The sequence below is a fragment of the Habropoda laboriosa genome, unplaced genomic scaffold (assembly GCF_001263275.1).
Source record: "Habropoda laboriosa isolate 0110345459 unplaced genomic scaffold, ASM126327v1 scaffold20, whole genome shotgun sequence".
Classification (NCBI taxonomy): Eukaryota; Metazoa; Arthropoda; class Insecta; order Hymenoptera; family Apidae; genus Habropoda; species Habropoda laboriosa.
Genome location: NW_017100143.1, coordinates 1026324 through 1053629, shown reverse-complemented (window position 1 = coordinate 1053629; position 27306 = coordinate 1026324). Strand labels below are relative to the sequence as shown.

The window sequence follows — 27306 nt, the reverse complement described above, 5'->3', positions numbered from 1 at the left end:
TATTAATATATATATGTATATATATATATGTACGTCTTTTTCTCTCTCTTTTTCTCTACTACACCGAACCGAATCTACTGCTATTCTGCGCGCCTCTGATGCTCGAATGTGCCTGGTGGACAGCGGCACAGGACAGCAGCTGAAACGCAGCCACGAGATCGCGAGTTGTGAGTCGGACAGGTCCGTCTGCCTGCTTGTCCGCTTGTTCTATCGTTCGTCCCTCTCTCCGCTCCTTTTCCTATTCTCTCACTCTACCTTTATCTTTTCTCCTCTTCTCTTTCTCTCTCGTTAGTCGTTCGATATCCTTTACTCTCTTACGACGATCTCTATCGTTCTGTCGTTCTCTGTCTATTCGTCTCTTTTCTTTTACCACTGTGCAATGCGACTGTCTTTCTCTACCTATCGTTCTTTCTTACTCTTTCGATTCAACGGGGAACAAACTTAGCTTTCTCTCTTTCTCTGTGTTTCGTTCGTCTCTGTTGACGGTAGTTTTATCCTTGCTCGTGGTTACACTGCGTCGTGGACCACGTGACTCTATAAAGCTTGCTTCTATTGGTTCTAACCCCTCCACCACGCTTCGTCATTGCCCGTCTGAAATGCACCGCGTTTCTGCGTTGTGTGAGTGCATGTCATAGCACGCTGTTTACTTCTGTTGAATAGAGTGGTCGGTTTCTACACGTTTTACACGTTCGACGATAGGTTCACACACAGTGTGGTAAAGCTGGGTTTGTTTCGAGTTGTCCGGTGATAGATATATGCGCGAGCGAAGATAATGTTACAATTAATAGGTAACCTATATATTTTATCTTATTAGCAAGATTTTGCGCTGCGTTCGGTGCATATTTTTTTTTCCATCTTGTTATGATCGTATAATAGTATGTATTAAGATAGTTGTGTAATGTATGTAACTCAACGTACCATTATGATTAATATTCCAATCATATCGAAAAGTTATCGGAGAAAAATGGCACGTTAATACGATTGCATATGTAAGAAATGTGTCGTATGTATATTATGTCTTGAAATGTTAAAATAAATTCTTGTGAATTCCGTGTATATGTATATATGTTGTTTAATAATTTTCTTACCCACCCTTTTGTGTTGTATTTTACTTTAATACTGAATGATATGTGTACCAATATGATTTGCGATTGCCTTGAATTTATCTACACTGCATTTGATAACCAACTCTACAAAAAACTTTGTTCAACATAACTCAGCTGATTTATAGCAATAACCAATCAGATAATTTCGCTAGAATATTAGATATGGCTACAGATTGGCGCGTTTTTAATTCTAAACCAACTGCGTTTTGATAGATAAATGTTAGACAAATTACAACTATACTTTGTGTACTTTAAGACGTAAAACAATAGTATTGCGCAGTATGACTTAATAATCACAACTTGTTTAGTTTAAAAAGTGTTATTACGATCTTACATAATTATTAGTTTATCGTTATATGGTGTAAATTTTTATAAAGAGAATATGGATGAGTTGAGTCCGTCGAAGCGTAGAAAAGTATTCGATCTTTTAATCCATCGTGACATTTAATTTTAACAAAAAACGCATTCGACTTTTAAATAATTTAAATGATGTTAAAACAGAATGTAAGGGAATTCTATATTGGATGTTTCGTGATATTAGAGTAGAAGGTACATATAGATATATTTAATACACAGCTTTAAAAATGCTTTTAATATTTTAAACAATTTTAACAATTTTAGATAATTGGGCTTTGCTTTTTGCCCAAAAAACTGCCTTAAAACATAGTTTACCACTTCATATATGTTTTTGTATAATGCCAAGCTTTCTCAATGCTTCTACAAGGTATTATAAATTTCTTCTAAAGGGATTAATGGAGATTGAAGAAGAATGTAAAAAATTAAGTATACATTTTCATCTTTTACATGGTGAACCAAATTTGAGTGTACTTAAATTTATAAAAACATATAAAATGGGAGCTGTGATTACTGATTTTTATCCATTAAAATTACCTATGTCGTGGATTGATAATGTACAAAAGAATCTTCCTAAAGATATTCCTATTTGTCAAGTAAATACAATTTTAATTAATGATTTAGGTAATAAGTAATCTTTTGATATATGAAAAGACATTTTATTAAAATAGGTTGATGCTCATAATATTGTACCTTGTTGGTATGCATCATCAAAACAGGAATATGCTGCCAGAACAATCAGAACTAAAATAAATACAAAACTGGAGGAATTCTTAACAGAATTTCCACCTGTTATAAAACACCCGTACTTAACAAAAGAAAAGTTTGAAAATAACAATTGGGAAATAGCTTTGCAAAATGTACAAGCAGACGATACATCAATAAATGAAATTACATGGGCTAGGCCAGGATACAAAAATGGTATCAAAGAATTAGATTGTTTTTTACAAAATCGTTTGAAAATGTATGCAGATAAACGCAATAATCCTTTATTAAATACTATCAGTGATTTATCACCTTGGTTTCACTTTGGCATGATATCAATACAACGTTCTGTTTTGGAAATAAAAGAATATAGGAAATTGTATCCAAAATCAGTTGAATCATTTATGGAAGAGGCTATTATTAGGAGAGAACTTAGTGATAATTTCTGTTTCTATAATGAAAAATATGATCTTGTTGAAGGAGCTCACCCTTGGGCAATAGAAACATTGAATAAACATAGGTAATATGTCCTATTTATTATAAATAGTGTGCACAATTTATTAATAACTTATTACATTCAGAAAGGATAAGAGGAAATACATATATTCTTTAAATCAATTAGAAGACTCTGAGACTCATGATGATTTATGGAATGCATGTCAATATCAAATGGTTGCAATAGGAAAGATGCATGGATTCTTAAGAATGTATTGGGCAAAGAAAATATTAGAATGGACTGAAACACCTGAAGTTGCTTTGAAGTGGGCCAATTATTTAAATAATAAGTACAGTATAGATGGTTGTGATCCTAATGGTTATGTAGGTCAGTTCCATATCTATATTTTTACAATGACTGTTTTTTTACTTTAAAGCAATGACTATTTATTTTCTTAGGTTGTATGTGGTCTATATGCGGTGTACATGATCAGGGTTGGAGAGAAAGGGAAATATTTGGAAAAATAAGATACATGAATTATGAAGGATGTAAAAGAAAATTTAACATTGCCGAATTTGTGAAAAAATGGGGGAAAAAAAAGTGTTGAACATTATTATAATTCCAAACATTTATTTATTCCATTTTAAAAAGTTTTCCATATAAAGTACAAAGTATTTTTGTCGATGCTTATTATTCCTAATAATTGTCAACGATCGTCAACATTTTATATCATTGCATAATGATGAAAGTGAAGCAGGAACCGCGTCTAATGAAACTAAAGAAAGTGAGGCTGCTTTTAGAGCCAAAGAAAGACAAGTAGTTTCATCGAAATTTTTATGAATCCCATAAATTATTCCAGCAGTAAGACAGTCGCCACAACCGCTTACGCTTAATGTTTCATTTGAATCGTCGGAAATATGAGATAGAGGCGGATATAAACGAGAATTGATCACAGTATGAGCAACCAATTTACCTTCTTTATCATAAAAAGGATCATTTCCCAAGGCTTTACGAACGACCTATAAAGAGCAGTATTAGTTGTTAATCGAATGTTATATTTGTACTTTTTCATGCTTGTTACAATTAATATACATATATTTACCAATACTCCTTCTGATCCTAATGTACTTATAACCACTGGTATAAATTCAGCTAGTTGTTCTGCAATTGCTTTCACTATTTCTATGTCCATCGCTAATTCATTGTCAGGTACTGGTATGCCAAAATATTTTCCAATGACTGCCAGTTCATTTTTATTTGGAGATATAAAGTGCAAAACATTTTGCCATTGTCCTTTTGCTTCAAATAGTGTTGTTGCCTTTAACGTATCCGTAGGTTCATACCAAACTAAAATCAAAATTTTAAATTCTTTATATTTAAAATATGCATATGTACACACAAACTGTTATAATATAACTATTTAATACATTAGTCGAATTTCTTAGTATATTAATTTAATCTTTCAATACTATTTAAATGACGCCGCCAGAATGATTAAATGCATTTTCAGCAACGTGGCGCGCTACTGAGCACTAAAAATTTGTCGCGTGAGTTCGACGTCTAGTGAAGCTTTATTTCATTGAAAACACGTTTTTGTGTGTCGTGTGTGTGTGCGCGTGTACATATTACAACATAACCACACGCTGCACCGAACAAGAAAACAATACTTTATTATTCGTAAACAATAAAGTGGAAAACAATTATTTGTGATATCATTAAATAGAACATTAAACAGTACATAATGGGTAAAACTCGGAACGGAAAAGCTGCTGTTATATGCACAGCAATTGCATTTACTTTAATTGTGATAGCATTCACCACACCCAATTGGCTAGAAACAGACGGAAAATTGGAAAATCCAAAATTTATTAAGATCGGTAATTTGATTTAAAATACTTCTATAACAGTGAGGAAAAAATTATTTAAATTTTACATCTTGTGATATCATTATTTGTTATTATAGGATTATGGCAGGTGTGTTTCCAAGGATTTGAACATCCACATCATTTGTATGACACTAAGTTTTATGGTTGTTGGTGGGTGTTTGAAGAAGAATATTACATAATTCATGACATCCTTCTGCCAGACTTTTTTGTTGCAACACAATTCTTTTTCACATTATGCCTGACTTTATTATTGATAGGAGGTTTCTTAACTGTATTATATACATGTTGCTCACAACATCATGACAAATATCAGTTGCTCCTGTGGACAACTGGTGGAAACCTGGTACTAGGTGGAATATGTGGCATCATAGCTGTTATAATATTTGGTGCACGAGGTGATAGTAGAGATTGGATGCCTAACTGGGAACATAATGACATTAGCTGGTCTTATGCATTAGCTGTAATAGGAAGCTTTATTTTGATCATAGCAGGTGCACTCTTTCTGATTGAAGGCCGTAGGCATAGAAAGAAACTAGACAGAATATTAAATGAAGAACAAAAGACACACACAACTATCTAAACTAAGCATAGTATTCATTAACCAGGAAAATAAATGTATGATAAATTATTTGCAATATTGAAGATCTGCACACAGCTCCTTTGCGAGTTTAAATATATTTTATGTAGATTTATTTTTTTGTAAGCTACACACAAACTTTTTGACAACTCTCATTGTATACTTTAATATTTATATTCATTATTTACATAAGTATTATTTACATTATACACAACCATCCTTTTTAACTTATAAATGCAATAATTTTTTATGTATTTTTCATGGAGGTAGGAGATGATAATATTGAAGAAAGTATTTTATATATCCTTGTAATGAAAATGTTTAACACAAACAATTGTGTATCTCTTGTTTTGTAGAATAATTAACGCTAACGAATCCGTCCAAAGAAATAAGAGATTTTATGAGAAGACTAAGAGTCTGTAAATAACTAGTAAAATAACTAGCATGGCCTTAATATGAACAAATGTTATATATTTGTTGTAATCTTTTATATCAGAAAATTGTATGAAAAGTTAAAGAAATAAAGTAACTTGTTCAAAATTCTCTCACTTTTTCCTTATTTACATTGTCTTTCTGTAAAATTATTTCTTGACAAAGATACATGCGTAATTAATAAACGGTGTATTATCTACGAAATTGTTACAGAAAAATAATTAAATTGTAAAGAGTAAACACGGTCAAGTCGTGTTCCATTTTACTATCGGAGGAAATAATTCAACGTGAGTTACGACTAAGATTGCGTGCACGAAGATCGACGTCAGGTGTGAGTCGTTGACCCAGTTTAGTTCCTATTTTAATCAGCGACTTCTACAATTTCGCGTTCTATATCGATCACACCTGGAAAACGTGTGACTATCGGTTTCGTATCATCCTCTAAAATTTAATAACATTGCAAAAGTGCAAAAACATTAGTTAACCAATAGACATGCATATGACAAATGATGAATTTTGATCTTATTATGATTCATCTTTTTCACTGCATTTTTTACTCTTCTAATGACATAATTAGGGCGCTACTTTAATATACTAAGTCATGTGAATTGCACCTCAATGAATCATAAGCGAAATAGCGGAATAAGTAACGTTTCTGAGAATCTTAACTAAAGATAATGGGTGTGGATTAAATAAGTATACAAAATTGAGCAGATTGAATTATTTAGAGATTTTTTAAATATTTTAGAGATCTATTTTTCAACTTAATTTTCTTTAATATTCAATTTGTAAATTGCATACATTTAAATTATTGAAAGATCTCGATGTTTGAAAAGAGATGCTTTTAGTAATGCAAAATACGTTTCAGGATTTCCGTCTTATTCACAATCCAAGCATTCAACATTATACAAATAATTCAGATAAAACGTCAATGATGCAATGTCGTTACAATGGAAATTTGCATAAAAACTTTTAAATAGACAGCGTTTCCCATTTGAAGACTTCACACGTTATCTTGCAGTGCCAGAAATAAATTATTATTAAATATTTAATCGATATAAATTTTTCAAGACTGTAAGAATACAAAAGTTTATAAAATTGTTAGTTAAACGATTGCTTAATAATACGTTTAGACCATTAATAATGTCGTTAACTTTTAGCAGTACTAACATTAACGAGTAACGTGTTATATTTAAATTTTATATTCGATAATGAAAAAAGGTGTTTTATTAAAATTTTTTAAATATTATTAACATGTTTGGTATTTTAATCATACATTGAGAACCCTCTTCTTGTAATAACTGCTAGTTTGTACTCGTGAGATACTCACGGTTTTACAAGGTTAGGTTAGACGGTACGCTACATGGTCACCACACAACATAACGTGTTTGGGTGTGGTTAATACCGTGGGATCTTTACTGGATCAGTGGATTCAGATTGTTTGTCGTACGCACTATTCTACGTCGTGATTTCCATCGTTCACGAGACGATTTTTCACGATGAAGAAAAGAAGCTTTTCCGGCAATGCTGGTGTTGGTGTCTTTATCGTTGCTTTCGTGTGTGTTTGCGTTGCATTCGGTACACCAGCATGGTTAGTTAGTGATTATCGTATCACTGGCGCGAAACTTGACAAATTAGGGCTGTGGACGCATTGCTTTAGATCATTGCCAAATCCTCAAGAAATGGACGCTCCGAAACGGTTTTTCGTTGGCTGTAGATGGGTCTATGATCCTTTCACTGCAGGATATTCTGACATTCGTGGTTTTCTTCTACCTCGTAAGTTTCTCTTTTTTATCTTCATCAGAGTGCTCATGGATTTATTGATATGACACATTAGTTTCTTTTATTCATTAATGTTTGAATTTTTGTTACAGCATTTATGATAGCAACACAGTTTTTCTTTACTCTATGCTTCCTACTGAGCCTTGTTTCGTTTGCATTGATATTACTGTTCACCCTATGCTGTGATCCAGAACAAAAACGTTATGTACAACTTATTATGACAATTGGAGGGCTAATGCTTCTTGGTGGCATAAGTGGTGCATTGGCAGTAATCATATTTGCCTGTTTGGGAAATACTCAAGGTTGGATGCCAGGACATACAAATAATTTCTTTGGTTGGTCCTTTGGAATGGCAGCTGTGGGTAGTGTACTGACTATCATAACAGGTGCATTATTCCTTGTTGAAGCAAATGTTCAACGTAAAAAACGAGAGTATTTGAAAGAATCTCAAACAAGATTCCAGCTTGAATCTCGTACATGAGTAGAGTATCTTTATTATAAGACTTGCACACAACATTTTAGTACCAAAATTTTGTAATATTCCGTCCATGTATTAGGTAGTTTTTAATAATGGTAGAATATAAGGCAAGATTTCTATTACTTTTAGTACAAAGTATGTTATGAAACAAGATTTGTATTTTTGTACGTTTTATACATACAGGATATGTAGGATATGTAGTACAGAGAGCTCTCTGTATACTCATTTTATTGTTGTTTTGTTGTATATCAATATTCATGAGAATTAAAAAGAGTGCATAAAGCAAAGGTATTTTAAGCCATACATGAAGTCAGAGTTTATGGAGATATATTTAAAATCAATTATTTTAGCAAAGGAGGAACAATCTCAATTATGTCGAATAAAAAATATTTTAGGTAGATTGTTAAATATTGTATAAATTTTACAATGCAAACATCCACTGCCAGTGATAAATTTACATGTATAACAAAATTTGCAAAGACTTGCAATTTACATACACGATAATACTAATGTAACGATAAGTAATAATTTAATTATCCGTCCGTAAATATTAACTTCGAAGAAATTGTTCTTAATTGAGCACAATGCATCAGTTTTTGTAATATATCTTTACTTCAATAAAAATGAAATGAAATGTTCAAAATAATTATTATTTCTAAGTACGTAATCCCATTTTCATTCACTAAAAAAAGAATTGGGTTTAAAACGATAATCATGTCAAACAATTTAAGCGTTTGTTTATTTAGAACACGAGCTGTTTGAGAACCTCTGTTTTGTCTTACAGAGAGCCAACTTGTAGCATGTCAAATAAATTATATTGTTGGCAGTACTGAAACGATGAAAGGTGTGGCAAATTTACGAGAAAGAAAGTATTTTTGGAGTTAATAAACAAAGGTTTTGTTGAGGTAGATCAGTAATCTTTACAACAGCAATAAGTAAATCGATATGTCTGTCGATAAACAAGAATATCATCGCGCGTCAAGTAAGCGATGTCATTGTTTAGAGCTGTATTGTTGCAAAAGTATTCTTCTTAACCTCTGTTAACATTTTATTTATGCTTTTTAGACGCGGTAGTGTTTGGTGGAGTAATTACATATATTGCAGGTTTATTACTGGTCATGGCATTTACAAGGTAATAATAAAACTTGTCATATAACGAAAATTTGTGAGAAAGTGTAACTCTTCAAATACTACTGAATATCTCTAATTTAATATTCTTCATAGATATTCATTGTTTTTATAAGTGTACTCTAATTGTTCAATTTAATTTTAGCCCCTACTGGATTGAATCTTATAGAGAGACATTTAGCAGTTTCAAGCATATGGGACTATGGGAATATTGTTTTGAACAATTTAGATATCCGTATTATCAATTTGACAAACAATTTGATGGATGTCATCACATTTTCTCAGAAGAATATTACGTTATTCGAGAATGGTTACTACCAGGATGGTTGATGGTGGTGCAAACATTTGTCACACTTGCCCTTTTACTCTCATTCTTTGCACAAGTTGTGATTGCATTGACCTTAGTCCGTTGGCCTTTGAAGTTTGTATTAAATTATGAATGGCTCCTCTCAGCATCTGCTTTCTTGTGTTGTGCTATAGCAGGTAAATGAACATTTTCCCAGAAGAACATTAAAGTAATACAAAAAAGTATATTCATGATGTTTAAATTTCAGGCACAGTATTGTTCCTAGCAGTATCAATATTTGGAGGACAATGTTGGCGTAGAGATTGGTTAATGTATCCCAACTTTAACCATTTGTCATGGTCTTATGCCTTAGCAGTTATCTCATTCATGTTCCATTTGTTTGCTGCATTCTTCTTGTATCTAGATGCAAGGGCCGGTTATCGATTGCGCAAAGAATCTCGTAATTTAGTGATGCAAATGCAGCCTAATCCACAGACTCATCAAGGATTACAAAGAGGGGGATATATATAATTTATATCCATATCCCCATAGTGTTCAAGAAAAATTTGATCGCAGACCGATTTTTAATTACTTTTAGTCGTATTAATAACGAAGTAAAATTATAGATCTGCTTTCGAAGTCACTTTAACTACATGACATTGTAGCGTAAGCGAGTTTACGTGCGCACATTCTCAGCGTCACTATAAGGAAACTTGCACTAACAAGTTCAACGAATTATTAAAATTAAAAGATTACAGATCTTGATTGTTATCACTGTAATTATCATTTTATATCGTAAACATTAAAATCATTGTATCAGATTATATATCGTTCTACACTTTGATAGTACAATCGGCACCACGTGAGATTAACGTTCCAACAAATAAATGCAAAAAGAATGAAAAAAAAGCAGGAAAGGGAAGAAGGTATATTAAAAAAAGATGTCACTTACCTGGAATTTTTGAGGATGCTGCAAGGTCCAAGACGTATCGAATCGTCTCAAACGGTAGATTTCCATCGAGAATAATAAAACTGGCGTTCTCCACGTACGATTTATGCTTCTTCACTACATCTGCCTTGATATTAGCGAGCACATCCATCTCACTGATTAACAAACGACAGTCGCCTCTGTGGTCTATGATCACTGCACACCTTTAATCGAATACAAAAAGAAAAAAATTTATAAAGATTTCGTTGTACGTGTGCGCGTGTGTGTGTGTTTACTCACGTAACGGAAAGGAGGAAAAGAGGTTTCTTCTAAACGCGCGAAAGATCGAATTTGAAGACTGCAAAAGAATAGCTAATTGTAAATCGGTGACAAGTGGTCTCGAGTGGTATCCACGGGGTCAATGGTTATCCCGATTCACCATTCGCTACAGAAACCAATACTCGTCAGTGCCGATGACGAGCTTTCACCGTCTTCAGATTCAGCGTTGCACAAGAACAATCCTGCACCCTCGTAAATGTGCCTTGAACGAAGCTCCTCGAGCCTCTACATTAAACTTCCAATCATTGAATCGAACTCATCTCGAACATAGAAATCTGTTTCATTTTGTAGATAAGAGAGAAGTCTTAAACGAGTAATAAAAATTCAACTCTGTAAATTCATATGGATCAATTTTATAGATCTCGCTGTCTCTATTAACTTTCTCTGTTATTCATCTAAAGTATTACCTTTTCAGATCTTAACAAACGTTCAATGATTGGAAAGGGAACCTAAGCTGAACCAATATATCAATACCTGAAGTAACTAAAACGTCTTGGCAATGTATACATATCAAACCTCTGTATAATCTGTTCTGAATAAAAGAGAAAAAAAATCGAACCTACGATCTATGCGTTCCACGTATAAGTAACGATCATTTTAACGTCGCGTATCCGATACCTCGTATCCAAATAATTATAGTATTGTAAAAAAGAAGAAAGAAAAGAGATGAATTGTTAAGATAGATAATTGGATGTTCAAAGTGGACGATCTAGAATTGTACAATTGATAGATTGGCGGGTAGAAGTGTACGCGTACCTAGCAGTATTCATATTTGACAACTGCTCGACGGTGTGGCCACCATCATCTCCTAGACTTTTAATTATAGCTTTCCCAGGCTGGTCGTTACCAACGGCGGATATTAACCGAGTAGCATTCAGACCAAGGCTGATCAAGGAATTGGCGATATTTCGTCCGACTCCGCCGCAACTTTCTCTGCTTCTACCAGCGTACATTCTACCATCGTTCTGAAAGAATACGTCGATTATTGATCCGGAGTATGGAAAAGATGCGCCGCTCTAATCGCGCCTCGAATACACCCGGGCTCGATTGATCGATCGTCTACGAATTCTACGATGAAAGCCGGTAAGTAAAGATCGCAAAACGAACATTCTACTCTTTCTCTCCCTCTCGTCTCTCCCCATTACAAATTTTCACCTCTTTTCATCGGAAACGTGTCGAAAGTGCGTTAAAAAAAAAAAAAAGAAGCAAATCCGTACAAGCTCGAGGAGTAATCATTTTCACGAAAATGAAAAAAGAATTCTGCGTATCGCAAATTACCGCGAATATGCAAATTTACATTTTTTTCTTAAAGGAAGATTCTCGGTAATACTTGCGGAAAGAAATTTGAAAATTTATTCGCGATATTGGAATGAGAATAAGTGTGTCGCAAAATGAATTCGAAAGTTTCGTTTAAATGCTAAGTAACTGTTGCGTTTTATTAATCATCGTAGCTCGATGGACGAAAAAAAAAGAACCAGAAGAAGGTATTTCTAGAGAGCGGGGGATAGTTTAATAATACACTTGCTGCTTAAATCGATCACTATTTAAATGTCAAGTTAAAAAGAAACAATTGTGCAAATGTTTTTCTCCACCCGGTTGTACGTAGAGGTTTCGATTATTTTACAGGTAGGCGGACTGCAAAGCCGTTGTCGATCGTGACTATATCCATAACACGTGCCGCGTCTCGAGGACATCACGTTCGAGGGATTAATTTTCCCCGCGTCAATGCCAAGAATAAATACGGGTGAAAAGCGGGAAAAGAATCTTTTTCAACGAGATCACATCGACGAGCTCTGCGCTTCCATTCCAGGTGCAACCCTTATTTTTCTTTATTTTGTCGCGCGCGATCGTTCAATTGCAGGAGAGAGACAAGCATTCCCGTTCGAAGGTACTTGGAGAAATTATCGAGCAGAAAGGCTTGACACTCCGTATTTGAAGGAGCAACCCCTGTACTTACACCCACAGAGACAGTGTATTTTTCTTTCTCTATAGAATTTCTCTTTTTACAACCCTGCTAATTATCATTTTTATACACGCCCACGCACGTTTATTCACCACTCTCTCTCTACCCCGTGATTTTTCTCTTTTTCTCTACAACCCTGCTAATTATCATCTTTATACACGCCCACGCACGTTTATTCACCACTCTCTCTCTACTGGGTGATTTTTTTTTCTTTTAACGATCTCTCTTTTTTTTCTTAACGCTCTCTCGTTTCTCCATCGGAGCCAGGAGTCTCTTAATCATCTCCGTCACGGCTCTCTCCTTATCTCTCCGTATCCCCTGCACTCCTCTCTACAGTGTACACTTTCGTTTTCCCTCTTATCGTATGATTTACCTTTCTCACTCGACTCTTCGTAAAATTATCCTTGTCAGCCCCCGCGTATCTTTTCACGAACAGACCAACCTCCTGTATCCTCCTACGTGTATACCTTACTTTCTTCAACTTCGTTAGGTATCGTATCTAACTTTCTCTTTTCAAATTCTCCTTTCAACCGAGGTTCCGTATCTCTTCCATGCTCGACTCTGTACTCTCCTCTTCATCCTTGCCACGTGTAATACACCACCGCCACTCTTGTTTCAGCGTTAGAACGTTTCTTTTCCTCTATCAGAGTTCACTTGCACTCTTCTGTCTCTCTCTAGCTTTCTAGGTTATCACTGATATTCCAGTTATTTCTCTTTCTCGAGAGAGAGAGAGAGAGAGAGAGAGAGAGACGTTTGATACGTTGTCTCTTTCGTTCGTTGTCATCTGTTTTCCATCTCTCTCGAGCTTTGGTGGGGATTAAGTTTGCATCCCTCGCTGTACCTTTCCCTGTTCAATTCACGTTCCTTTGCTCTCTCTCTCTTAGATTCTGAATCTACCATCTCTCTCGAGCTTTCTTCCTGTCGGTGTTCCTCTCTCTGTTAAATTCACGTTTCTACATCCCCTCTCTTTAATTCACGGTACACTATTCCATCTCTCTCGAGCTTTCTCCCTACCATTCCTCTCTCCGTTCAATTCACGTTTCTTCATCCCCTCTCTCAGCTTCTCGATCCGCCATCTCTCCCGAGCTTTCCCCCCACCACTCGCATTTCCCCGTTATTCCTCTCTCTGTTCAATTCACGTTTCTTCGTCCCCTCTCGCAGATTCCCAATCTACCATCTCTCCCGAGCTTTCTCCCTACCACAATTCACGTTTCCCCATCCTCGATCCACCATCACTCCCCACCACAATTCCCCTTCCCTCGTTCCACTTCTCCATCCCTCTCGAGCTTTCACCCCACCAACGCTCACACTCCCCTCTCTCCCCTCTCCGTTCACCCCGTGTCTCTCCTCTCAGATCTTCGATCTACCGTCTCTCTTCGATACAGCGGGAGCTCTCACCCTCGGGCAGCGGAGGAGATAGAAGGGAGGTTCACCACAGATTTCCACCATGTCTCCTCCAACCCCGTCGACGATCGCTCCCCTCCAACGCCACCCTTTCTCAACACAGCCACCACTCCGCTCTACTCTCTCTCTCTCTCTTGTTCCATCCCTGTTAGGTGCACCCGGACCCGGTGACGATCTCTGTCACGTCGGCGGTCGCGCTGTCTGTCGCCGACACCGTGCAGCGCGAGTCAGTCCGGTTGCCTACCTCGGGCGCTGTTGACAGCCACCCCCGTGCGCGAGGAACTCATTCTCTCTCCTCTTTCTCTCTCTCTCTCACTCTCTCTCTCTATATATACATTTTACACACACTCGGTTCACTCAGTTTCTCCCCCACCCCTCTCGAATGCCAGCCGCGTTTTATCCGTCTCTTCCACGACAGTGTGGCTAGAGGGAACAACTCTGAACGTCTTCCTTTTTTCCCCCTCGCAGTGGCGAGAGAGGAGACAGTTTTCGAAAAGTAAGAAAAACGAAGACAAGTGTCGTTCCGTTCTGTGGTGTTAACAATTCTTCCAAGGATTACAAAGAAAAGAATCCTTCGTAGAGAAGTGTGTTTTACTCGCTGGAGAGATTGGTGAACTTTTTTTCTCCCCTCACGAATGGAAGCTTAAACTCGGCGAAAGTGTGTTGTTCCCGTTTTCAACCGCGGCTTCGAGGGGAATATCTAGTTTAGGCGAGAAGTGGTGACGAGGATAAGAAGAAGAGGAGGCGTACGACAGCTGCGTGTCCGAAATTGAAAATCCGAAGGGAGGTGTACAGAGAAAAGATGGCAAAACGTACAACAAAGACGACGGGTGTGTGAGAGAGGGAGGAGGGATGATCGTGGTGGACAGTCGGGCTGCAGGAAGAAATATTCCAGGGAAAAGACGTGATCTAGCGCTGCTGGTATGAACGACGAGGACAACAGTCTCGACGAGGCTAGCTGTCTCCGCGATGCTTATAGACGTGACGTGACCAGCACGTTCGTGCCCAATTCTTCACGCTCGATCCTCGTTTCTACTATCACGATGTGCACGGTGTTAAGATCCACGGTGTACCGTGACTGAGACGTGTCTCAATCGCAGTTGCAACGGAGAGAAAGGTCAGTAACGAGTTCTTCCTCACCAGACTACCTTCTCGAAACGTCTCCTCTTTACCTTTCAGATTATTCTTCGATCGTTCGTAGATACACCGTGAAAGTGTCACGTGTTTGTGATAAGAGAACGACGATACACCGTTGGAAAATACATTCTATGCTAGTGACAAAGTTCTGTATAGATGTACATATAACGTAGATTGTGTATGTGTGTAGCTTCTCCGGTAGATTGTAATTTGCTTGATTAACGAAGAACGAGGGGTGCAATCGAAGGTAGAGAGAGAGAGAAAAGTGTGACGAAGGAAGGCGGGGTCGTGCGAGAGTGGTGTGTAGACATCGAGAGGAAAATCCACGTTTGTTGGATGAAAGAGAGAACAGAGACGGTGATAAAGCGACGATAAATTCCTTCAGGAAGGTCGCCAGGAGGATTGCATAACGTCAGCCCCTCTCTCCGGCTAGCCTCAGCTCGCTCGAGTTTCCCCTTTTGTCCCTCTGTGTTTCATCGTTTTCCCTCTTGCCAGAGGAGAGAGAGAGAGAGAGAAGCTTCTCTGCTCTCCTTCAAACGATAACGAACATTCACGCCGATAGCTAATTAAAAGCTCTCCCTCGTATATACGGTGGAAGATGGATATAAAGGCTGCTGCTCCTGCTTTCTACGCTCCTCTTTCTTTCCTTTTACTTCGTTACACACACGGCTGTGTAAAGAATTTTAATTAAAAAAAGGCACCGACTAGTTCTCTCTCTCTCTCTTTTTCTCTCTCTCTCTCTCTCTCTCTTTTTCTCTCTCCGCGGTGTCGTTTAATTCACTGGACAAGGTCAGGTCTCTCTTCACCCTCTCTGGGTAGGTTTTAGAGGGGATTTCCTGCTTGCTTTTCTCCGCGACACCAGAGGGTGGAAAGAAAAGAAAAGGGGAATCAGCCCTGGGGATCGATTGTTGCCACCTTTTCTTTGTTTTACACATTTTACTGCTGCCTTCCCCAGAACTTCGTCTTGGGTGGACGTTGACCAGGACGGTGAACCTGTGATGGAATTTTTGGATGCTTAGGTGATTCGTGTGGAGAATTGGTGGGGCGAAACTAGAGTTTCTTCGTAGACGAGAATTTTAGAGAAGTTTGAGGCGCTAGATCTTGGATATGGTGGTGGTAAAGCATATTTCTTCTGATAATTGTGTACGAAACTGTACTTACGATTCGTACGACAATCTCTGATTTCGAGAATCTTCAATTTTGACGAGTTACTCTTAGGACAAATGAGAAATTTCAGACGAAGGATCACTCGGACCGAGAAATCGTGACGAATTCGCTTTTGATCAATTCGCAGGAATCGTCGAAAAGCACAATTCTTCTGATAATTGGTAGAACGATTCGTATGACAATCCCTGATTTCGAGAACCTTCAGTTTTGACGAGTTTCTCTTGGGAAATATGAGAAATTTCAGAAGGGTCACTTGTACCGATTAATCATCGCGAATTCACCTTTGATCAGTTGTTAAGAAACGCAGAAAAGCACACTCCTTCCGATAATTGTGTACGAAACACTATTTATGGTAGAACGATTCGTATGACAATCTCCGATCTTCGAAGATCTTCGAAAATGTTCAATTTTCAGAAGTACAGTCGTTTCTACACCGTTTCGAACGATTTTTCCCAAATCACCGACGTACCACTTGCTCGAGAATGTTTCCCGATTTTGTTCGGCTACTTGGCTGGACAGTGGTATCGGAGCAAGCGCGCGCGGAGGGCTTAAACGATCGATGGGCCCTTAACTTTCTTCCGTGTTTCGTTACAATGCACCATCTCACCCTGTGTATGCACAACATCGATGCACCCACTCGAGTGCCACACGGAATAAGTCAACACGATGCACAGTGTTCAACCCCGGCAACATTGTCTCCTTCTTCTTCCCTGCTTTATTGCTACTAGAGATCCTGGCGAATCTATCGACGACGAGATTTTCTCGTCTCTCCCGTGTCCTCCTCCTCGCTCTGTTTACCCTCTTTCTTTTCTTAGATGCCGACGTGCACTTAGAAACGCCCACGTACACCTGGACATGTGTGCACTCTGAAGCACGGATGCATGTATCGTATCCACTTCTCTTCTCCATGTGTTTATCTATGCACACGTAGCTACATATATTCCGACACGAGCTCGAGAGAACTCTGGATGCAGTGATTCCCAACTGTGTGTGCGAACAGCGGTGCAAATTTGCGTAGGAAGAGTGTACTTTTGGAAGAGTAATTTTTTAGCGCGATTTTTTGGGACACTTGGGGTGTCTTGTGGAATTTGTGGGGATTTTATGTGGTGAGAAGTTGGAGGTTTGGTAAATAGGGGTTGAAGAGTGGTGATCTTTTGGTTTCGAGTTTTTGGGACACTTGGTGTGTCTTTTTTTTTTTGGAATTATTGTTGAGACGTGCTTTAAATAGGTTTCGAAGCTCAAGGAATAGTAATCTCCGCGATGTTTCTTTTTTGGGGATTTTTTGGGACACTTGGTATATTTTTTTTTAGAATTATTACTCATTTTCACTTGCGAGGACTTGGACGTGCTTTAAATAGGTTTCGAAGCTCAAAGAGTAGTAATCTCTGCGATGTTTCTCCTTGTTCGAGATTTTTCAAGACACCCGGTATATTTTATTTCAGAATTATTGTTGATTTTCGCTTGCGAGGACTTGCTGGCGCTTTAAATAGGTCTTGAAGAGTACTTTCTGGGACACTCGTTAAACAAGGCTGTTTTAAACAAATCTCCAACTATATCAACAGAACAACAGTCCCTCAATTTCATCGAAAATTCTCAGCATTCAAACAAAATAACCACCATTTTCCCCAATAACATTAACTTTCCCAGTACAGCTTCTCCACCATTAGCCTCACCGTCTTAAATCCAACTTCTCGCTGCATATTACAATCATTTATCCACACTAAGCTCTCCCTGAATCGTAAAAGTTCAGATTCCCAGAAACACCGAGGCAGCTTTCCCTCTAAATAATACAGAAGCCCTCCAACGCAGACAGAGAGAGAGAGTCGAAAACGTCAAGCACGAAGTCTAATCTCTCTGTTGAATATTAATCATCGCTGATGAGTTCTGCCCTGGAGGATCTCGTTGAAAAACTTGCAAAAATTTCATCCCAATCTCTCCCGGGATATATTAGAACCGAAAAAAAAAGAAGTGTATATAAAATCATCTCTCTCTCAACAATACACCGAAAGAAATCTAGCGAGAATCCTCGAGTGACGAGGTGCGCATAAATAAGGTGTGAAAACACGGTTCACCTAGAGCAGTGATGGCGAACCTTTTCAGCTCGGTGTGTCACAATTGTGAAAAAACCTAGCTTAACTCGGGTGCCGTGTCACAGTTAGAACGACTATGTGACGATTATTTGTGATCTGCTCGGTTTCGGCTGTGAGGTGACTTAACCCTAGTACGGTCTTCGGGTCTCTTTTGACCCATCGCCTTCTTATCTTTTTAATTACTTTTGCCGTTGTCAAATTTATGTTCCCTTAACGTTACATCGAAAGTTCATTACCTAAGTTCACATGGCGTGCTGGTGACAAAAATTGTTACACCTGAGACCTTTGGGTCAGAAAAGACCCAAAACCCTCAAGTGTACAGTCGAACGAAAGAACGCACTAGGGTTAAGTCGATGCGTGGCCACCTTTGACACGCGTCATAGGTCCGCCATCACTGACCTAGAGTAAACCGAAAACCGTGGCCTCGTAAACCCGTTGGATTTTCCATTTCATCGTTGGATAACAAATTATCCACAGCGTCACCTGTGGAGATAGCGACCGCGGTTGAATCAGTTCAGTTTGACAAAGTACACGCAATCCAAATGCAATCTACCATTTCCCTCCATCCGCGATACAGTACACACTTACACAAGTTTCTCGTTTCAAAGAGAAAATCGACGTGATCACGTGAGAAGAATTAAAAGAGACACCCTGTGCATACGTTTACCATATTTGCCAGGCTTTTGAATGAGAAAGCGAGCCAACGATGAATACTTCAGAAGGCTGGCCGCCGGAAAGACGGGTCTGTCGGCTTTAGAGGTAGGAAAACGTGGACAGGAGGGTTGGTTATCCGGTAGAATCATAAATACCCGAGGAACATTTAACAGGATTCCTCTGGGTACGAAATGTCACCCCTTATATGTCATCCTAGCTATAAATATCTGGTTAATATGAATTCGTACCTCTGAACGATCATCGAACAACCAAGTTCCGCCATTTTATACCCGACCAGAGAACAAACTACCTTCCTACCTTCTCAGGTGTGAAACGTTCACGAGGGGAGCGGAAAAATTGTGCGAGAATGTTTATGAATTCGGTGCAAATCTTGATTTTACAATTGGCAAAGTAGGTTCCTACTCTTGATGAAACTTTTGCATTTTTGCAATTTGACTTATCAGGGTAAGCTTGATAAGACCTCTAACTTAACTCGCGAAGAAGACACGGAATTCTCTTTGTTTGCCCGTGTAGAAGAGAAGGAATTTAGGGTAGGAGTAAAAAATTGTGCGAGAATGTTCAACGAGTTCCAGTTGAAATTTAGCGAACGTTTAACCAGGAGAGAAGCAATTTCGTTGAATTTGATATTCTTTCACTGTTTACGCGAGTTGAATCTCACGCCTGAGTGTACATTTGCAATTCTTCCCGGCGAAATGTGAAGAAACTTGCGGAACTTCGTTCTCACTTGATCCGAGTGTGAGGAACCTTTTATTTAAAACGAAAAAAAAAAAACAGTGTCTCTTATCAAATTTAGTAGAAATTGCAAGTTCACGGCCACTCTAATTGCTTCTTTCGAGTAAATCTACAACGGTTCCTCGCCTAATTTCGCAAGCATCGTCCACTTTCTCCCTCTGTTTCACCCAGAAATAATGACAAATTGGGAAAAACGAAGTGTGTCACCGGTCGTGCGCTATCTCAGCTATAAATACGCGATTAATACGAGTTCGTTCGAGAGATCTCTCGTTCCGTGTGCTCTCAGGTGTAAAAATATTCGTCCCTCGTGTATATTTCGCATCCCAGCTTCCTCTAGTTCCAGTCAAACGAACCGGCGAAGCTCGACGCGAACCGGTTTTCTAACAAGAAACTCGAGCTTCGATTCCGGCAAAAATAACCAGAGCTCGGTGGTGCACGAGAGAATCGTCATCCCTCTGGTTGACTTTGAAAAATTCCTCGATCTGCGTCACGATTCTTCCCTGTAGAGTAAGTCCAGGCGTTCGACGTTGAAAAAGCGGGCGTGTGAACGATGAAAAATCGACTTTCCTCGTGGTTCTCCCGGAGAATACCCCGTGTATACGTCTACAAGGGTCGTTTCGAAGAGCACCGGAGAGCGCTAGGTGCTTGCAATTTTTACTCTGCTATAAGTGATCGTTTGCGCTCTCGTGCGCAGAGTTTCGTGGCTTTGTCGTTATTTTTCGCAATTTTGTTGCTGGCCAGCTGGACGTATTTTTGTCACTTTTAATTCTGGGACTGTTTGCGGGTTTAACCCTTTACTTTGCGATTTTCTCATGGTTAAATAAGGTAGCTTTGGTTGCTCGCACATTTTTTAAGGGATAAACGTAGTTTTCTTTTTGAGTTTTTGCTGCATTCAGTAGTGTGCTATATGGAAATCTTCGTTTTTTTAATTTATACAGCGCAGTTTGTACAAGTGTAACCCTTTATCTCGCGATTTTTTAATTATCAAGTAAGTTGACCTCGGTTACTCACAAAATTTAAAGCGACAAAAATAGTTTTTGCATTATTTAGTAATATACTGTACGGAATTCATCAATCTGTAAAAGCTTCACCCTTTACCTCGCGATTTTTTAATAATCAAATAAGTTAGCCTCGGTTACTCACAAAATTCGAAGCAATAAAAACAGTTTTCTTGATCGTGAACTGGTGCAAGTCGTTTGAAGAGAGTATAACTAAAAAAAAATTGAAATAGCGACCTAATTACGTGTTGCATAACACAATCATTTTATCTCTCGTACCTTTATCGTAATCTCCGCGATTTTTGAGCGTAACTCGGCAAGATTTCAACGAGAATAAAGATTCTGATCGTTTCTCAGTTGTTCCAGCGTATGTTTCAAGCGTGATTACAATAATTCATGCAGTAATGTTGATTCCTTCTCGTATTTCCATCGCCTTTCGCGGCCGTCTCTCTGCTCCTCGGCCACCGCGGCGCAACACCGACTGGCTGGCCAACAGGGATCGATAATAGAATTGCCTATTGCACGCTAGAACTGTCAGAAAGAAATACAATTTAGCCAAGCACACGCTAGTGACCTGTTCACGATGTTTCACAGTGTACATAGTCGCACTAACGTGATCTATCACGATGCTGGCTAATAATTACTCCCCGCGTATCTCTTTCACGCTCTCTGTGCATCAGATAACGGGTGTCCTTCGTGAAATTGACTGGAGAGAACCCTTTCGTGGCGTACATGTTGCAAAACACCGAGGAAACGATGTTTATTGCAGTTTGTACAGTTTATCGAGATTCTATAGTAGATTTTCTTTTATCCTTTGCAGTTTTTCGTGGGACTTTTTCTTCGGGGAAGTCTTGCATGTGTAATTAATTATTTATTCGAAAGGAAATGTTGTAAGTTAGAGTTGAAAGTTCGATTTTCTTCGTGAAACTGACTGGAGAGAAACCTTTCGAGGCGTTAATGTTGAAAAAGACAGAAGAAGTGATTTTTATCTCCATTGTGATTCTTTAGTAGATTTTTATCAACCCTTTGACGTTTTTCTTTGGACTTTTTCTTGGGGAAGTCTTGCAGCAAGTCGAACTTTTCTTTATTTTGTTACGCATGTGCGTTATTAATTATGTATTCGAGAGGAAATATTGTGAATAAGAGTGAAAAGTTCGATTTTCTTCGTGAAATTGAAGGGGAGAAACCTTTCGAGGCGATAATGTTGAAAAAGACAGAAGAAATTTTTATTTCACTTTATACAGTTTATTGGGATTCTATAGTAGATTTTCTTTAACCCTTTGTACTTTTTCTTTGGACATTTTCACAAATAAATCTGACAACTTTTTTCAGCTTATAACATACATGTATTAAGCACAGATATGACTTCCTTCCGCCTGTCTTCACATAATAGATTCAAAGCCAAAGACAGCATTCACAAGCTAGCAGAAAAATGTCAAAAAGTCATCGACAACTGATCTCTTTTGATTCTTTCCAAATGAAACCACGATTCCACTAAAAAGTCACAAAAAATTCATTTCCACACCCAACAATAAACAATTCATCCCAAAAAACAAAAATCCCAAGCAACATCCAAAAGACAACTTTTTATTTCTGGTGTGTCTGAGAGGCTCACTTTGACTACAACGTCAAACATTGTCCATGCTTGAAGCACTACTTCGAGTGCAAAAGGGTTAAATTTAGTACAACTGTACCACAATTCCCTCTTCTCAATTATTATCACTACCGCTCTCTCCCTCTCATACTTCGTTTCACTTGTGTAGTATCGGGGCCTCCATACCCAAATAGGAAACCTCGAAGGGAGAATAGGGAGAGAGTGGTTGGCGTAGCGCCGGGTTCGATTCCCGTTGAGTCCCTCAATATTTTTCCCTAGGTTCCTACAAATGGAGACTCGTCCGGGATGGAGGCATCTACGGCTGCACGAAGCCAGGCGCTGTGAGATGAAAACATGTGAGAGGAAAACATGTCTCCCAAAAAGAGTTGAGAAACAGAGTTTCGGCCGAGAGTGCCACTGTGGAGGGAGTGTACCCGAAAGTGTTGAGTTGAGTTGTGTTGCACCGAGGACATTCGAGGGCGAATGTTAGTTCAGGATGGCCGAGTGTAGTATCGGGGCCTTCATACCCAAAAAATAGGAAACCAGCACGGGAGAATAGAGAGGGAGTGGTTGGCGTAGCGCGCTAAGCCGAAGGTCCCGGGTTCAATTCCCGTTGGGTCCCTCAAAATTGTCCCTAGGTTCCTAACTTGTATTTACAAATTTTCCACGGACTTCCTTAAAAAAAGAAGAAACAGGTAACGAATCTTGGAGAAAGGTACGTGTGGCATCGTTGGCCTACATCGTCAGAGACGACTGCCTGGACAATTTCAGAATTAATTCCTTCATTTCGTGGCTCTAATACCGGCCAACGCTTTATATCGACGAACTTTATTGCCTCCCCTTTTTCACCAGCGACTTTATTGATGCACACTTCCTAGCCACGATGTTTTTATCAATTTTCGACGTTCCTCCGCCTCGGAATGCCGGGGGAAACCGTGACGTTCGAGCGTCCGATATTCCGCACGAGATAAATCGTTCCCCTATCGGGCCAACTTTATTGCTTTACATCGTTGACACGAATCTCTCTCTCTTTCTTTCTGGTGCAGGGGAGCGTATTGTCTTTTACGCGGGAAACAAAGGGCTGGGAACTATTTGCCTGTTTTCGATCGTTTACCCTCGAATCGAGAGATGGCTAACGAGCGCCCGTTAATTTCGCAACGACAGAAAGAATCTTTAATAGTCTTTAGCTGACTGTCGTTTTTCTGATGGCGAAGTTAACGGAAATGTGGTATTTTTCAGGACAGAAGATTGGAGTTGTTTGTTAGTTTCTTCGGTGTTTGGGTAAAATCAGTGGAGAGGTGATTTTGGTATTATTTCAGGCTTTCGGGTGTAAGCCGTGTCCAAAAGAAATTATATTCCGACGTTTCGTCAGGGTCTGGAGACGCAACTGATAATGGTGTGCGTCAGGGTGTTCACTCCTATAAGTACCTATGTTCACGTTCCGGATCAATGATTCGACTAATCAGTTTTTAATTGGTCGGTCAATTAAGAAGGCAGACTTAGGTTGGAGAAGTTATTAACTGCGGATGGCGGGTGAAATGTGACCCGAGACTAAAATCTTCTTCGTACGCGAGCGAAAGCACAGTTTTTTCATTTTATGTTCATATTGTATTGTGTAAAACTGTACAAATACATTGTGATTAAGATAAGAAATATGTCGATAAAGTAAGGAGAGGAGAATGTCAGTTGAAACGAGAGAAGTTTAAGTTTCCGCCATCCGAAAGTTAAAATGCTTTTTCCAAGTGTCCGGAGACTTCTGTTGAAATAAAGAAGTAACTATACCTCAATTTGTTTTCCATTAATTCTCCATTAAACATATCGGAATAGAAAGAATATTTTATATTCAACTCTGGCTGTCTTAATCTTAACCCTTTGTACTCCAATGGCGCTTTTATGGCGACACGCGTAATTACTTCGGAGAAATGAACAATTCAGACGTTTTTTTATATTATCAAAATAATGCAAATTAACACAAGAACTACAAATAAATAAATTCGTAAACACTAAAAATCCTTTTTTCTTTCTCAAGACAAAACTTTGGCTTTCCAGAAGTTTCACTATTAATCTTATCAAAAAATGCTCGGAGTGCAAAGGGTTAATATTATGTCATCCCACAGCTTCGCGCCGAAAGCAAAAGATATTTCAACGAAAATCCAAGGAGATACTACAACGACGACGTAACGATCTTACCAGAAAAATAAAAAAAAAAATAGAAAAGAGTTGCAAAATAAGGAGTCACTTATTCTTTTTCATACTGTTAAAGCCGTCCACCTTAATTTAATCAACGAAATTTTAAAACGGCACGCCCAAAGTAAGAAATTAAAAAATTACCGCCACTCACCCACATTACGCATTAAAATCTGCCTTAGCGAAAGGGTTAAATATATAAATTTAAATTCTCACATTTTTCAAGATTTTTAAACGCCGAATCAAAGTAAGTACCGAAGTCTGCCGTAGCGAAAGGGTTGAAGATTCGTTGGGGACGTTGAATTAGAAAATTCGTCACGAACTCACGCGATGATCTAATATACTAATCAGGAGAAAACGCTCACAAGGAACCCTTCGCCAAAGTGATTCAGTAACGACAGACGGTATTAGTCAGACGGACAATAGTCGAGGCAGGATGTAGTAATCCCTAATCAAACCGGTCCTAATCAATCTATTAACGCTGAGGCAACAGAATCCCCTAACCCAGTGAACACATACTGCACGCTGTAAACTATCGAGCGTGTAACCACGTCCATCCTCCGGATCTACCTAGATTCCCTATCGATTCCAAATCTTAGAACAGAATCTCTCCGTCAATTTACAATCTTTGCTACAGTAGTTTGAACAAATAGAATGGACGAATTGTAAGCTCCTCGGGTAAGTTCTTCGCAGTTCCAGGCAACTTCTCTAGGAACAATGTTCTCCTTTTTTACAGCAATGCAACGTTAAGTTGCTCGTCATACTCCAATTTTCTCGCGTCTTCTTTTGAACAATTAATCCTGCGACACTCGATAGCTGTACTCTCGTTCAGAAGTGTTAGGACACCTTCTGAATGTGAGGCAAAGTTGAATAGCTGTTGAAAAATCGTTGAGATCCAAGGAGGAACGATTCAGACTGGAATTTTGGGACTGAGCCACTCGGAAGGCAAAACGATCAGCTCCTCTTTTTCAAATTCGTCCAATTTTAGTGTCGAAGCACGTAATTAACGCTCGACTCTTTATAACTAAAGTAAACAAAATTTAATTTGACGAAGTTAGTCACTTTAGCTTCTCGATTACTAAATCTTACGAAGAAATGTACTTTAAATCAGAAAATTCTTTCTGCACAAACATACCAAGTGTCTCAACGCTTCCAAACGCCTTCGACTCACTAAGCATTGCACATTTATACCTCCAACCATCCGTAACCCCGTTAAAACAAAAATATCATCAAGCAAAGACCCATCTCTAACAACCGATTTCTCCTTCTACACAGGAACCACTCGACCCAGTCGACGTCTTCTCCAATCCGAGCGAGAAGAACCGAAGACCGAGAGAAGAGAAAAAGACACTCCACCCACAGAAGAGAGGAATCATCTCGATAGTGTGCGGCGGAGAGACTATAAAGAAAAGAAGCTAACTTAGGAGGCGCAATGAGGAACAGGCTGTCGCTGTCAGGGCGTATAATGTGGCTCGCGTGACACACGCCGTTTCTCTCGGTGCACAACACATTTCTCCTCTGAGGCTACCACATACACACACACACACGCCAACACTCTTTATCCAACCGAAATACAAATCTACACACGTACGTACACACAAGAAACACCTTCTGCTTCCATTCTACCCGGGGTATAATCCTTAACGACAAGGACACGCGTACCAGGGAGGCACGATAGTAATGACGGTGATGCTGCTGCAACGTTCAGTCACCCCGCAGTCGACGCAGAGCCAAAAGACAGCGAACAAGGACTTCAGCTCGAAGCCACCATTTCTATTCCTCCTCGACGATCGTCAGGAGCATCGACACTCCACCGACACAACTATCACAACCACCACTAACAACAACAATATTATTATTAACAACAACAACAATAATAATAACAATAATATACTGAAAGGAGTGACTAGAAGAGAGAGTAACGCGTCGTACGTCGTCGACGAGGCGGCGGCGTCGGTGACGTCCCAAAGACGCGCCGCCGACTGTGGCCAGGACGTCGCGATGCGATATTACCGGCTCTGGATCTACACCTGTAATTTGGTGCTGCTTGGTAGCGCGTTAGGTTTCGCGGCCGCGGTCTCGCGAACATTACTGTTCACCGGTGATCCACGTAGATACCTGGTGCCAGGTATACCGCGCGCATTCGATCCGACAGCCTTGTACGCGTATCTGGCGTTGGCTACGCAACTGGGGTTGGTGCAGTTGTTGGGTTGCATAGCGGCGAGAAGATTGAGCGCTAGATTGTTGAACGCGTATTGGGTACTGCTGTTGGCTTTGCTGTTCGGTGACGCTGTGATCGGGGTGGCCTGGGTCTTCCGGTTCGAGAGGATGAGGGCTGAACTGAGGCCTACGCTTAGACAACGACTTCAGGTTGGTGGTGATGTTTCATTGTTTCTTCGATTGTTGCTTCCTTTTTTTCGTTTGTGAGAAGATGGATGCTTTGGAAATTTTTTTGGTTCTAGATGCAAGCTTTTTTTCTTTTCAATTGCAGTTTTCGGTTGTTGCTCCTTTTTGGTTTGTGGGGTGAAGGAGTGCTTGGGAACTTTTGTGGTCCCAGGTGCAAAATGTAGTTGAGGTTTCGTTTTTTTAAATTGGAGTTTTTAGTTGCTTCCTTTTTTTGGTTTGTGGGATGAAGGAGTGCTTGGGAACTTTTTGTGGTACCAAATGCAAAATACTGTTTTGGCCCTCTATTGCATTGGTGTACAATTTTATTGTTTTTTGAGCTTCTTTTGTTTTTGGTTTGTGGGAAGAAGGATGCTTGGGAATTTTTTTGGTACCAAATGTAAGATACTATTTTAATCCTGTATTGCGTTAGTGTACAATTTTACTGTTTCTTTTTGGTTTGTGTGACAAAGAAGTTCTTGGCAATTTTTCTGGTTCTAGATGCAAAATGCAGTTTTAACCCTTTGTTGCACCGTTACA

The 27306-nt window shown here is 39.0% G+C and overlaps 6 protein-coding genes across 6 annotated transcripts in view; 5 read left to right on the top strand and 1 right to left on the bottom strand.

The window, feature by feature from the left end:
- Positions 1 to 1488: 1488 nt before the first annotated feature.
- Positions 1489 to 3196, top strand: LOC108574022 (deoxyribodipyrimidine photo-lyase-like; the record flags this gene model as incomplete). Its single annotated transcript, XM_017936522.1, is given in 6 exon segments — positions 1489 to 1535; positions 1537 to 1655; positions 1728 to 2056; positions 2132 to 2685; positions 2747 to 2988; positions 3060 to 3196. Coding segments are annotated over 6 exon segments (1428 nt in total), but the record flags the coding sequence as incomplete, so codon positions are not given.
- Position 3197: 1 nt separating this feature from the next.
- The window catches only part of LOC108574010 (pseudouridine-metabolizing bifunctional protein C1861.05), a 54432-nt gene continuing 30323 nt past the window's right edge, over positions 3198 to 27306 (bottom strand). Inside the window, exons 6-9 of the mRNA XM_017936511.1 lie at positions 11194 to 11402; positions 10123 to 10322; positions 3704 to 3948; positions 3198 to 3620 (exon numbers count right to left, since the gene is read on the bottom strand). Of these exons, the coding sequence (XP_017792000.1) occupies positions 3318 to 3620; positions 3704 to 3948; positions 10123 to 10322; positions 11194 to 11402 (957 nt within the window). The 3' untranslated portion in view covers positions 3198 to 3317. The remainder of the gene's footprint in view (positions 3621 to 3703; positions 3949 to 10122; positions 10323 to 11193; positions 11403 to 27306) is intronic.
- On the top strand, positions 4223 to 5193 carry LOC108574058. The gene is made up of 2 exons (XM_017936571.1): positions 4223 to 4478; positions 4565 to 5193. The coding sequence occupies exons 1-2, from the start codon at positions 4343 to 4345 to the stop codon at positions 5065 to 5067; spliced, it is 639 nt and encodes a 212-aa protein (XP_017792060.1). The 5' UTR covers positions 4223 to 4342; the 3' UTR covers positions 5068 to 5193.
- LOC108574048 lies at positions 6996 to 7784 on the top strand. Its single transcript, XM_017936560.1, has 2 exons — positions 6996 to 7272; positions 7371 to 7784. The coding sequence occupies exons 1-2, from the start codon at positions 6996 to 6998 to the stop codon at positions 7757 to 7759; spliced, it is 666 nt and encodes a 221-aa protein (XP_017792049.1). The 3' UTR covers positions 7760 to 7784.
- LOC108574039 lies at positions 8613 to 9743 on the top strand. Its single transcript, XM_017936546.1, has 4 exons — positions 8613 to 8738; positions 8822 to 8888; positions 9030 to 9367; positions 9439 to 9743. The coding sequence occupies exons 1-4, from the start codon at positions 8702 to 8704 to the stop codon at positions 9699 to 9701; spliced, it is 705 nt and encodes a 234-aa protein (XP_017792035.1). The 5' UTR covers positions 8613 to 8701; the 3' UTR covers positions 9702 to 9743.
- The window catches only part of LOC108574033, a 27164-nt gene continuing 25564 nt past the window's right edge, over positions 25707 to 27306 (top strand). Inside the window, exon 1 of the mRNA XM_017936534.1 lies at positions 25707 to 26754. Coding sequence (XP_017792023.1) covers positions 26065 to 26754 — 690 coding nt within the window. The 5' untranslated portion in view covers positions 25707 to 26064. The remainder of the gene's footprint in view (positions 26755 to 27306) is intronic.